General features: G+C 39.8%; 1 protein-coding gene across 2 annotated transcripts in view; it reads right to left on the reverse strand.

Annotated features, from left to right (window-relative positions):
* The window catches only part of EZR (ezrin), a 45,365-nt gene that overhangs the window by 13,113 nt on the left and 17,964 nt on the right, over positions 1–14,288 (reverse strand). For both annotated transcript variants that reach the window (XM_070733786.1, XM_070733787.1), the window contains exons 3-7: positions 13,562–13,645; positions 9,772–9,867; positions 6,286–6,560; positions 5,289–5,372; positions 4,713–4,859 (exon numbers count right to left, since the gene is read on the reverse strand). In XM_070733786.1, the coding sequence (XP_070589887.1) occupies positions 4,713–4,859; positions 5,289–5,372; positions 6,286–6,560; positions 9,772–9,867; positions 13,562–13,645 (686 nt within the window). The remainder of the gene's footprint in view (positions 1–4,712; positions 4,860–5,288; positions 5,373–6,285; positions 6,561–9,771; positions 9,868–13,561; positions 13,646–14,288) is intronic.

Raw genomic sequence — 14,288 nt, forward strand, 5'->3', positions numbered from 1 at the left:
TTCTCCCTCGCTCTTTGTACCCTTATAGTTCTAACACCTGTAATTATCTCTAGATCACAATTTTTAAAGTGGAACATTGCCATCCTCATAGAGACAATAGGCTCTACCACATAAGTTTCATCTATTTAAATCTCCTTTATAATCCTCCTCATACCGCAAAACATAGACATATATAACTCACACAGAATATTACAACTGGAGCATTGTGTGTTAATGCTTCTCAACATATACAGACTACTGTTTTAAATATATTGATGCAGTAATTAAGTGCTGGAATCCAAAGGTAATTTTCATAATGAAAAATAGAAGTGCTGTTATTTATATGCTAAACTCAGTATTAGCCATAGGTGTGCCTTACCATATTCCACCCTCCAGCAATTTCTATGCATTCATCAAGTATTTAAAAAAATGAAGGGGGGGGGGAAGCAATACATTAACTTCCATATTATGAAGATTCTATTATGAATCATTAGATGTGCCAATTTTCTGTGCATATCCCCCCTCTCCTGATTTTCCTTCAGAAGCAAATGTTTCCTCTTGCAGGCTTTATATAGCTTGTAAAACCAGTTTGAATGACTGCGGCTACACAAAGAGACCTGTCATTCAAGAATCTAGAAGTAGTTTCACTCATGCAATCCTCAGAGTGACACTCCTTATTTTCTAGGTGTGATAGGGTTGCTAGGAAAAAAAATACTGTTCTTCACTGATCTTGGTGTAATTTTGATTAAAAACGTCAAGAAAGAGCTATCATGTAACCTTTTTTCAATATTTACAGACAGCTTCTACAGTTTTAATGTTTATATGGCTTATAATGTGGCTTGGGAACAAAGTCAAGTTACTATTTATAAATAATCTACTATGCTTCAAAAAGAAGATCAAGTTAATTTAAAACTTGTACATCCTTGTTGTACTGAAAAGAAACAGTTCCTTTTTACATTCAGTTTTTTCTGTCTCGTTTCCAGATCATCACTATGCTGTTTCCTCAAATCTCTTCCTTAATAAGGATCCCTAGAGCTACTGGCTTAAAATAACAAAGAATGTCAAGGATTTAACTTAACTTTACCTGAGCAATTTCCAGATAAAAGCCAACCTGTTGGCTAAGAATAATTTCTCACTAATGGCTCCTAGCATGGAATAAGCTATTATAAAAAACTCCCAACTGAGTTTAATGAAAGATCTCCATTGGGGCGAAAACAAAGTGAGAATCCTGGATGATTAAGCAAGGCTTCTTATATGGTGGCGATAATGTGAATACAGACTTACCCTGTTTCCCCAAAAATAAGACATACCCCGAAAGTAAGGCATGTCAGAGGTTTTGCAGAATTTGCTAATATAAGGCACCTCTCAAAAATAAGGCGTAAACAAGTTTACATAAGGTATGGTGGAAAAACATACGGTACCATTCAAAGCTGTTCATAGCGGTACCGTAATAATGTGGCGTCCCCTGCTGGCCCCTTCCATCGCTTTGTACCGTCCAGTACAGCAGACACAGTCTGCTGCTGTCTCACCGCCATTACAGTCTCCACTACAGTGCATAGACTGTAGTTCCTCTGGTGGCCGGACGCTGCAAGTATACTGTTGTACCATATAAGTGCCGTTGTTTGTGTGTGGGGGTGCCATACTGACAGGTACTGTACCGTAATCAGTGTACCGTACGGTACACTTTCTTTGGGGGTGTCAGCTTTTCTGCCTGTCAATTTGTCTTATTTGAGAAATATAAGGCACCCCCCGAAAATAAGACGTAGCACAACTTTTGGAGCAAAAATTAATATAAGACAGTGTCTTATTTTTGGGGAAACATGGTAGTTACTTTAATGTACCACAGCTCTCGAAACAGGGATTCCCCTAGCCTTAACTAAAGATGACAGGGATTGAATCTAAGGCTTTCCACAAGCAAAATTCTTCCCTATGTAATACACACACATACAATACAGAACAGGTTACTACCGTGTTTCTTTTTATCCCCAAAAGCCCCACTACGTCTTACTTTTGGGGTATGTCTTATATTGGAAAAAAATTGAAAGGGTCGCGTTCCTGAAGGCGGCATCTCCCCAGAGTCCAGAAGGGCAGCCGCGGGACAGGAGCCTTGTGAGCCCTTTTCCAAGTTCAACCTTAGGGCTCCAGGGCAGCCTCCTCAAGGGCGACAGCCGCCCTCATTCTCCTCTTCCTCCTCCTCCTCCATCACCGCCGCCACACCGCGCTGCTCACCCAGAGCGAGGGGAGGAGTATCTGAAGAGAGCGCCAATGGGAAGGAAGCGCCCCGACCTCGTCTCGGGCGACAAGGGATGGAAAGGGGGGGGGGTTCCTTTCAAGGGCTCCGAGAGCCTGTCCCCTGCTTCACCCCCAGGAGGGACTGTTATTTCCCTCAAAAGCCCCATGGAAGTGAAGGCGACAAGCGGTTTCGAGGCTCCCTCACTTATCTCGCACCCCCCCAACACCATCACCACAGTCCCTTCTCTTCCCCTCTTCGAGACGCGGGCAAAGGATGGGTGGGGACTTTCCTACCTCTGGCCGGGCGGCTTCCCTTGCAGGGCCGTTTCTGAGGAGCCCGCCGGGTTCATAATGGTGGCAACCCGCGGCCGCCAAGGCAGGGCCCTCGCCCACCTCGACTGCCGCGGAGAGGCTGCGCCGTGATCCCTCGACGCCGCCTCTTTCCTCCCTGCGGCTAGCTTGGCTCCGCCGGCAAGTTTCACTGGCTCTCGAGGAGGCGAAAGCGAAGGCAGGAGCAGGTCGCTCGCTGCAGCAAGCCCCGCCGTCTCCGGCTGACAGCTCCCTCTAACGAGCCAAAGCTTAGCAGTCTGGCTTCGTCCCTCCGTCAGCCAAACTCCCCGGCGGGCTGGGCCTCAGCAGGCCACCTCCCTCACAGCTCCCGTCCCCAGTCACGGAAGAAGGCAGAGAAAGCGCGCCCTTCTTCCCGCTTAAAAAAGGAAGGCAGCTCGATGAGAGGGAGGCGGCAATACCCCCGTGTTTCCCCGAAAGTAAGACATATGTCTTACTTTCGGGGTACGGCTTATATTAGCTGACCCCCCTGAAACCCCCGATACGTCTTACAATCGGGGGTGTCTTACTATCGGGGAAACACGGTAAGAGTATAACATAAAGTATCTGATTGATACTTCAAATCTTCAATTCGGTGGCACAATGCATGTTGTGAGCCACCCTGAGTCCTTCGGGATTGGGTGGCATACAAGTCAAATTAAATAAATAGGACAACAATTTTGAATCAACATATTTCATATTGGCTAATTTACAGAACACACTCCAAAAGTGGGACCCATGATGGTAAAGGGATTAAAATTTGGCAAAGTTGAGACCGATTCAATAGCATGCCTTTTGACTACGCTTCCCAGAAACCCTTAAATTATTTGGCACAAGGAATAATGAGAAGATTTTATCCTTTACTTCCCCATCCCCCTCTGGCCCCTGTTCCCAATTTGTTTGCAGTAAGAACTGACGGGTTGCTTTGGAACTGAAGTTGAAAATCTGAAATCTCTTAACAGTGGTGGCTGGTAAGGGAAGAATGAGTGACTCAGATGCCTGCGAGCAGGGTAGGGCCGGCAGGGGTGTGTTGATGGTCAAAGGGTAAGCCCTCTTTCTCCTTGGAGGGAGGGCTCCCTTGGGGACATGCCAGAATAGGGTGTGTAGGGGTGCAGATTTCCTTGTGGTCTGTCACTCCCTTTGTACCTCCTTTCCCCAACAAAATGGGAGGAAGTTCTGTAGGTCAGCTGAAGTGGTGGAGGAAATAGCTTCACCAGAGCTCTCCTGAAATTTATGAGGGAAGGCAAACATCACAAGCCTATATTATATATGGAAATCAGAATGTGCCACTGGGTCATGGATTGTGTACCTCAGGGGTGTCAAACAGGATTTCTTCAAGAGCCAGATCAGCACTGTAGTTCTCCTCTGCAGGCCGGCAGGGGGAGATGGGATGGACGACTCCTGCAGCACTTTGCTGACCAAAATGCCCCCACAGTGCCCCATTTTGGCTGGCAGGGTGTTGCAGGAGGCTGTCCAGGACCAGCAGGGGGAGATGGGATGGATGACTCCTGCAGCACTTTGCTGGCCAAAATGTCCCCACTGTGCTCCATTTTGTCTGGCAGGGTGTTGCAGGAGGCTGTCCAGGACCAGCAGGGGGAGATGGGATGGACGACTCCTGCAGCACTTTGCTGGCCAAAATACCCCCACCGTGCCCCATTTTGGCTGACAGAGACACCGTGGGCCGCCCCTTTGCTATTTCCAGGCCAGATTTAAGCACCCATGGGCCAGATCCAGCCCACGGGCCTTGAGTTTGACACCCCTAGTGTACATTATACTTTGGCTTATATCTCAACCCTAGATCGTACAGAAAATTGTCCAAAATTTTGACAACTGAAAATGGACTGGCTTCTGTTTTTTCTTCTTTTAGAATTATCATTAAGGTATGATACATAATAATAAAGACGAGCCATGAAATGTAGCCCCTGTCTCTTCTTCCGAAACCACAAGCCTGTACATGAATTTAAGGAGAAAACAGCGCAGTTAAGAGATAAAGCAAGGCAAGTGACATTGAAGTCACACGCACCTCGGCACATTATTATTTAACATATATTCTGAAAGGCAAGGTGACCTCAGCAGATATGATTGCTATAAAAGTACACATTACAGGTGAGGCAATTTTTTGGCACAAGAGCAGTTCTTTAATCTTATAAAGGGTTACAAATATCTCCACTTACTTGTCATCCTTTTCATAAATATTGAGCCCAAGTGCATCTACTCCCAACCAAAGGTCTGTTCCTTTCTTATTTTTTATTTCAAAATAGTTGATTCCATACATTTCGAGATCCTGAGCAATCTTCAAATATTCCAACATGGCATTTTCTCTGGTTAATATGAAATGGGAAATGTTAAGAGTGATGCAGAGCTGGGAAAATAAAATACTCAGACCGCTAAACGTAACAGAAAAGATCTAAAAGAATCAATGGACTTCCTTATGGAATATTAGCACTTTACTAACCCTTTCCACCATTTATCAATGTTTTTTTCTCACTATGCGTTCAATATTATTTCACTCAATCATCTTGGCTTTACCTATATAGTTATAGTACATGCTGGATATTATTCATATCAATCGTAGTTTAATATAAGGAACACAGAACAAAAGGTACTTCAAAGAAAGTGGTGCTTTAAAAATCTCTTAGTTCTCATATAAGATGTGGGTTTGGAATAAAAGTATTAAACATTGGATAGTTTAAAAATAATTAAGACCAATTTTTAGAAGTCAACAAAAAAAATTCAATGATATAACTCACTTAAGCATTCCACCATGTTCAGCATGCCATACTTGAATTCTTTCTTCCCACTGTTCTCTAGATAGCTTGTGTTGATCCATTACTCTAAAAATATAAAGATATACCATGAAATTTAAGGTTCAATTTGTTTTATTTACAAAAAATGTCATGTGCTAGCAAAGTTGGGTATATGGAAAAGATGGCACAGAAGATTTAAAGTTAAAAAGTCCCTTTTTGAGATTTTTTTAAAGATGAACCTTGATCAAGTTAACACTAGCCTTTTAATGATTAAATTCTAGCTTTACTACAAAGTTATTCTTTAAGGATGTGCAAATATCTGCAAAGGTCCCTGGGCCCGTGAATTTTATACTCAAGAGTTCCATGGAATAAACTGATGTCTTAAGGCAGTGTTAAGTAGCAGCAATTTATTAGTTTGTTAACTGAAACCAGAAGTGTCCATCCTAAGATAAAACACAGGAAATAGTATAAGGGCAGACTAGATGGACCATGAGGTCTTTTTCTGCCATCAGTCTTCTATGTTTCTATATTTCTATGTGAACTTAGAAATAATAGACCTATTCAACTGATTCTCTATATATTGATAATATTTCCCCATTTGTTTGTTCCAATTTTCATTAGTTTTAGATCACATTTTACTTCAGGACTTCAAAGTGGTACACATAGTTCCTTTAATTTTCCCCATAACAACCACCCTTTGAAGTAGTTTGAGAAGAGATTCAAAACCCTAATATTTTAAAACTTTTAAATCGTGCTAAATTTCATGAAAAATACAACATACTGTAGTTCTTTTCTATTACCGGTATTTTAGCTTTATCAACATTTTGAAAAACAAATCTCAGACTTTTCATTTTATTGTGTTACTCTCTTCTTAATACATTGGCTATCAGACATAACAGTTGCAAAAGCTGTTCTTTGTCTTTTACACATCCCACATCTGGAAGTTCATTCAATATAATTGGGGAGAGCTGGGCCTCAGGGTATCAAGAGAAGTGCTTACCTCTGGGGGACCAGGCGTTCAGAACTGAGATACCCAGCCTTGTGCAGTTCTTTATTATAATCTCCAAATTTGGATTGCACAGCATAAGATCCAAGAAGAACAGCAGTTTCAGGTGGGCAATAGATCTCGTCACTAAGAATGCCTTCTTTCACTTGCAAGAAGAACAGTTTCTGTGTGATATCCTGGATCAACTCTACAGACACATCCTCGGGAAAAAACTTAGCCCGAAATCTGAACTGGAGAGGATTCTCTTTCTTGATTTCTTGAGCAGAGACCTAAATAGAAATAAGTCAAGAGGAGCAACAACAAGTATCAGTAAATTATGAAATACTAACTTGTTGAACACAAAGATATTTGTTTATTCAATTTCGGTGCTGCTTTACTCCAATCAATAACAAAATTTTATTATCAAGTTATTACATATTTTGAACTTGTATGATTGTCTCCGGATCCAAAGAATCAACTTATTTTAAATCTGTAAAAACAACAGCCTCTACTTACGTATAAAAGGTTATTCTGCCCCCAAAATACCAGTGTTGAAACAACCATTTCAATTGCCTTTCTGATTCCTTATGACTTGATAAATAATGTTGTTCAGTAACTATTAAGGTCATGAGGGGTCCTTGGTGCTGTCTGAGCTATGTTGTTCCCTTGCAGACATTTCATTACCCAAACCAGGTAACATGATCAGTGTTCCTGATGATGTTACCTAGTTTGGGTAATAAAACCTCTGCAAGGGAACAACCAGGCTCAGAGAGTCCCAATAACCCCTCACTTCAACCCTGAGTTACAAATATTCTCCTTTATTGGTAATATTGGGTCATATTGTAACATGGCTACATGGGGGGAAGGATTGTTTGAGCAACATTTCTGAGCTTGTTTTCCCCCCCCTATAGCTCAGCAAACATCAGGATTTGATAAGTCTAGAAGCAGGAGGAACGATCTTCCAGGATGTTTGCCCTGTCAGGAGATGTTTAACTTTCAGTGAGGATGAACATACATTCTCTCTCTCTCTCTCTCTCTCTCTCTCTCTCTCTCTCTCTCTCTCTCACACACACACACACACACACACACACACACACACACACACACAACACAACACAACACACACTTTTTGCACTGAGGAAAAAGAAATTGCTTTAGTACTTAACAGAAGTGAAATGTCTTTTTGAAAAATCAAACAGACGGCTGACTTTGTGATAAGGAAAGCTGGAGACGCTTCCTAATATTTGTTCCCTCCATGTGTCAACCAGAGTTACGCTTGTTTTTTGTTCATTTGCTTAATAAGGGCCCACTAGGGAAAAGTTATCCATCATTATAGCACATCTAGATTATAATGACAAATAAAATGGTGTTAAATATTTTAAACATTTTCTCACTTAGTCTATGTGTTCTTGACTGCTTGCAACTTTTTTTTATGTCAGCATCACAATATAACCTGAGTTTACAGATTTATATAGTCCCTTTAAATGCCTTTTTCTGCATCAGCATTCCTACTATGCACACAATAAACTGCATCTACTAAATTTGACATTGATAATTGACACAGTTGTTTCAACATCAATTGAACTGACTGCAAAAGCTATAAATGTAGTTTTAGAAAATTAAAGGGAGGAGAAACTGAAACTTCTAGTTTGCATGAACTGAGTACAATCTGGAAAAAGTTGTGAAAGACTAACATAAACTTTGTATGTTCTTTTCAAAACCTTAACATCTCCGGGACCGTCTTCTGCCGCACGAATCCCAGCGACCAGTTAGGTCCCACAGAGTTGGCCTTCTCCGGGTCCCGTTGACTAAACAATGTCATTTGGCGGGATCCAGGGGAAGAGCCTTCTCTGTGGCGGCCCCGACCCTCTGGAACCAACTCCCCTCAGATATCAGAGTTGCCCCCACCCTCCTTGCCTTTCGTAAGCTCCTTAAAACCCACCTCTGTCGTCAGGCATGGGGGAATTGAGATATTCCATTTCCCCTAGGCTTATAAAATTTATGCATGGTATGTCTGTATGTATGATTGGTTTCTTAAATTGGGGTTTGTTTGTTTTTTTACATTACTTTTAATATTAGATTTGTTCATATTGTCTTTTTGCTGTTGTTAGCTGCCCTAAGTCTACGGAGAGGGGCGGCATACAAATCTAATTAATAAATTAATAATAAATTAATAAAAACCATCTTGCTGTTTTAATCTGTTCCAATACTAAATAGTGAGGGACCAGATTATATTGTCATTTTTTCCCCTAACAGATATTAATGCCTCCTATCAATAACTACAAATAGGTCAGTGGAAAAATAATTTTCTGAGAGAATTCTTTAAATCAATGTGGATTATGAAGACCTATGTCTCGATTAGTGTCCACACTGTTAGCTGTAAAAAAAAAGACCACTCTAGGTAGATTGACTAGTCTTGAAAAGTATTTAGAAACTTATGTATGTGTACCAAGAGACTGAGTTAACTCAAATAAACACAATAGAAACATAGAAACATAGAAGACTGACGGCAGAAAAAGACCTCATGGTCCATCTAGTCTGCCCTTATACTATTTCCTGTGTTTTATCTTACAATGGATATATGTTTATCCCAGGCATGTTTAAATTCAGTTACTGTGGATTTACCAACCACGTCTGCTGGAAGTTTGTTCCAAGGATCTACTACTCTTTCAGTAAAATAATATTTTCTCATGTTGCTTTTGATCTTTCCCCCAACTAACTTCAGATTGTGTCCCCTTGTTCTTGTGTTCACTTTCCTATTAAAAACACTTCCCTCCTGAACCTTATTTAACCCTTTAACATATTTAAATGTTTTGATCATGTCCCCCCTTTCCCTTCTGTCCTCCAGACTATACAGATTGAGTTCATTAAGTCTTTCCTGATACGTTTTATGCTTAAGACCTTCCACCATTCTTGTAGCCCATATTGTGAGTAGACTAAAGGAATGTTGCGACTGAACTATGTTCAGATTCTCAGTGTGCATGCACACTCAGTTTGCCAACTCACTTGTCCCCACCAGACAGCCAACAATCTTTATTTATACATTTAAAAAAGAAAATGTAATTCCTGGACAAGAGGTTATCAAAAAAACTGACAGTTGTAACAACACCAAGTGCTAGTTGTACTGAAAATCTGCTTTAGATAGTTCTGCTGTGCCTGCTAAGTGTACTTCAAGGTGCAAATGGCTTCTTGCCCTACAGTCCAGTGGTGAAATGTACTTACTTTCCCTACCAGTTCAGAAGCGTATGATTTTTTAAAAATTGTGAAGGGGTGTGCGTACATGCGCAAGGGGGCGGAGGGGGTTACATGATTTTTTTAAAAAAATTTAAATACAAATAAAACAGTAATATTAAGCAATGGTGACAGCAAATAATGCACATGTAGTTTTTCACTGAAATGACTGTGATTTGACATAAAAGATTTAAATGGAACTGGTTATCACTTAAATAGTGCACATCTATGTTTGGACCTTTGACAATTAAAATTAGCTTATTTCATTACCTTTTTCTCCAGCTTCAGCCAGGTTGGGAAACCTTTATTATCCGTGTACTGAAGACCAAAGTACCATACTTCACGCAAACCTATAGTCTTCACCACCTGAAAGAAATTAGGAAAGGTTGAAGCAGTGGGTTTAAAGCTGTAACGCTTCCTAAGACAATTCATACAGGTAATATTAAACCATTAAAGCTGAGGAAAAAAAGGACTGGTTTCAAAGACTGAAGAAAAGACATACTGTTCATGCTGGCATATTAAATATTGATTAAATCTAAAATAATTACTTAGAATGCTATTAGGTTCAGAGCCTTGCCCAAGGAAATTCAGGTTGGACCCATACTGTATAACAACATCTCAATAAAGCATGGCAATTTTGTTTGAATACTACATCTTGTATAAATCAATGAGACTAATGCAACATAATTAAATATGCACGTTGGAAGATTATTTTAATTGTCAAATCTCTACATTATGGTTGCTTCTCTTTTGTAGCGATTTGCTTTTTTCTATTTAAACAATGCCTTTTCCTGGACTTAAATGTAGCAACACAGATTCAGAAAAATACATGTACTGTATGAATTAAGGAAGTATTAAGGGAGCAGCAACCGAGGGCAATCACATGTTGCTGCTCATCCATCACTTCTTAAACTTAAACATGTATCTTCCTGACCATGTGCAGCTGTGTGGCCTAAAAATGTACAGTTTCAATTATTTATTTATTTATTTATTTATTTATTTATTTATTTGATTGATTGATTGATTGATTTGTATGCCGCCCCTCTCCGTAGACTCGGGGCGGCTAACAACAGTAATAAAAACAGCATATAACAATCCAATATTAAAACAGTTAAAACCCTTATTATAAAACCAAACATACATACAGACATACCATGCATAAAATTGTAAAGGCCTAGGGGGAAAGAGTATCTCAGTTCCCCCATGCCTGGCGGCAGAGGTGGGTTTTAAGAAGCTTATGAAAGGCAAGGAGGGTGGGGGCAATTCTAATCTCTGGGGGGAGTTGGTTCCAGAGGGCCGGGGCCACCACAGAGAAGGCTCTTCCCCTGGGTCCCGCCAAGCAACATTGTTTAGTTGACGGGACCCGGAGAAGGCCAACTCTGTGGGACCTAACTGGTCGCTGGGATTCGTGCAGCAGAAGGCGGTCCCTGAGATAATATTTCATAGTTGCAAATTTTTGGAGGAATTAACTGGGGCTCCTAACCAGCAACCCAATTCTATAAGAAACTGGAGGAACATGGTGAAATTGCTATTAACTATTTATAAGGGTAGTCCTTGATTTACCACCATTCAAAGTTACAATGACACTAAAAAAAGTGACTCATGATAGGCCTTTCAACAGAAGTAGGAAAATATAGTTCTGTAAGTGGAGATTTGTCATTGGGTCTATGTGGGTGACACTTTCTGTTCCCACCTTCCAGGAATAGTGCTCACTCATACTGGTAATAAATCTGGCAAGCAATAGGGATAAGCTCCTGTAGAAAGATGAGAAACACAGAGCTCCCGGCCAGAGTACCTCAATGTGGATCATAAGCATGATTCAGAGAAAAGGGAAGAAGAGTGGGGTAGCTAGAGGCCAGAAGAATGCTGTTTTCCTGTAAGCAATCAAAATAGAAAGGAAATTTTTGTGCAATAGAAGAATGATTCATATATGTAGAATCTGAAGAACAGTGGTAGTAGGGATATGAGCAAGAGAGATTTTGTATACTGATATGAAAGAATTCAGGGGATCATCCTACCTTGAGAAATCAATAGCTAAAGCAGAAAATTAGGTTCAGAACAATGAATTTCTTTTTTTGTTTATTATTATTTTTGTATGCTGTCTATCTTACTGTTGAATTTTTACTTTAGCATTATTTAATTTTTATATCAAATGGGTATTTAATTGCACTCACAAATGTTCTGATTGCTTATAGTTCGTGACAATTGCTTTTGATTTATTTGTTTTTTTTCTGATCTGCTCACCAATTTGACCGAATTATAGGCTATTGATAGATAAACTTGACTAACTTGCCTTCAGCCAAACAATAATCCCTCTGGTTACTCCATTTAATTTAAGATAAAGTCTCTTCCAACTTCTAATTAGCAGTGATCATCATAAAACAACTATTGTATATGACCATGAAGCTATCCCGATCCCTCTGTGGGATAAAATTCAAGTCTTTATGGTCAGAGTACAGCATGTGTATTATGAGATTGGCTGAGCCTCCTCTCGTGCACCCCGCCCCCCCAACACAATACAAATCACAGTGAAAGACAGAAAATCCTTATCTCAATGAATCCTGCTAACAAACACCCAATCCTATTGCATCATGTGAACTTATTGCACATTGCACGGGCCCTGCAAGCCAATCGTACTATGTTGTTGTAGTTATATTTCATTCAGGAGTCTGACAGCCTATGGATAAAAATTGTTCTTCAGCCTGTTTGTGCAGCTGCCTATGCTTCTATATCCTCTTCCCAATGGTAGGAGAATAAAGAAGTGCTGATCAGGGTGTGACTTATTCCTGAGGATTTTCCTCGCTCTAAGGCAGTGAGCCCTAGCAAAGTCATCTAGTGGTATCAAGGGACAACCCACAATAACACGATAAATTACATTGTTTGGTTTCATTTCATGTAGGAAACAGAAAATGATATAAGCAAGGTAAAAATAAAAAAGGTTACTGGGATATTTCCTCATTTCAGTAAGATATAAGATATATAGAAGCCTGAATTCTCGAATGAAGATTGTAAAAATTAACAAAAAAAGAAAAAAAATGTTAAGAACTGATTCCTTAAAAGACACATTTCAGAGATAGGTATGTTCAAATTGTATGACTTTTCTGATTGTTATTTGCTTGGGGTGGAAAATATATACACCAGAATTAAAACATTGAAAAAACAGTAGACAGCCCAGGATAATAAAAATAGTAATTAAACACCCACCCACCTTCCCAAAAATCCTGCTGAATTTCAAATAGGGGAAGGCAAGTTTTATAGTTATTACACTAGCAAGGAAAACCTGTTGTAAAAGAATCTGTGGACGATGTTAGTCAGGAAAAGCAGGAAAAAAGCAAAGAAATTGATGTGCTTGCAATAGTACACACACACACACACACACACACAGAGCGAGAGAGAAAGAGAGCGAGAGAGAGCGAGAGAGAGAGAGACTTCAATATTTGTGAAACTGAAAAGTGGGAGAGCACAGCAGCAGAATTGTTCAATAGAGAACATAATAGTTTAGACTGAATATCTTGCAAATTGCTGTTTATTTATTTATTTTATTTTATTTATTTATTAAATTTGTATGTCGACCCTCTCCGAAGACTTGTAAGTTTAAGGCTAATATCACCAATAATCAGTCTTGAGTATTTAATGTCATTGTTATGTCATTCTAAATAGAATTCTAAGGAAGTGTATTAGGATTTGTTTCTGGGGGTGGGAGGGAGTTGCAACCCAAGAAATATATTAAAGCACACGACAGAACTTTTGTTAGATGATAGCAATCTCATTATGAAAATACAATAATGAAAAATCAAAAACCTATCTTAATGTTACATAGAATTGCAAGGGAAATGTCAACTACCACAATTATTGAACCTGCAATAGCAGTATTGATGGTAGTTTTATTTTCTTTGGCTTAAGAATAGGTAGAGATGGTCAGTGAGTTGAAGAGATAAAAAGGAGAGGAATGCAAATCTGTAGTATTCATGGTTTCAAGGTTTTTGTTTGGCCAGAATTCAAATTTTCACCTGCAATTTCTTTCTTTCTTTTTTTAAATTCCATGCATGCTTACACTAACCTGATCAAACAGCTGCTTCCCTGTAGTGTTAGGCTGGATGGCAAATTCCAGTTCTGCATCCATTGTGGTAACTCGAACATTGACCTAGAAGAAAAGATGAAAGCAATGCATAAGAAAAAAATTGGACCCAATCATTTCTGAGTTTATAGTTACAGAAAAGTATATTAACTGGAAAATCGGAGCTTTAGTGTTTGTTTCATAAGGCCATTTATTTCTAGCACAGGGGTGTCAAACCCGATTTCATTGAAGGCTGCATCAGGAATGTTTGACCTTGGGGTGGTGGGTGGCTGGGCTGGGAAGACATGGCCAGCTCAACATCATAGATTCCCCCATTGCATTAAAATTTGTTTTTCTGAAATCCAATACTTTGGTTGCAGTATAGGATTGCTCACAATCAGTTTTTACATCAAACCACAAACATAGATGGTCACTGCAACCTAAATTTTCTCCCACCTTGACCTCTGAAACCCAATTCCCATTCGTAAACACTAAATCTAGAATATTCTCCCCTCTAGTTGGTGTCTTAACCAGCTGTGCCAGAGCTGCTCCTGTAAAGGCCTCTACTATATTCTTACTTTTGCATGTAAGGGCACTGGGGATATTCCAGTCAACATCAGGCATGTTGAAATCACCCATAACCACAATATCTCCCTTTACAATATTGTTTTATCGCTTGTTGTGAGCCGCCCCGAGTCTTCGGAGAGGGGCGGCATACAAATCTAATAAA

This window comes from Erythrolamprus reginae, chromosome 1 (genome assembly GCF_031021105.1).
Source record: "Erythrolamprus reginae isolate rEryReg1 chromosome 1, rEryReg1.hap1, whole genome shotgun sequence".
Taxonomy (NCBI): domain Eukaryota; kingdom Metazoa; phylum Chordata; class Lepidosauria; order Squamata; family Dipsadidae; genus Erythrolamprus; species Erythrolamprus reginae.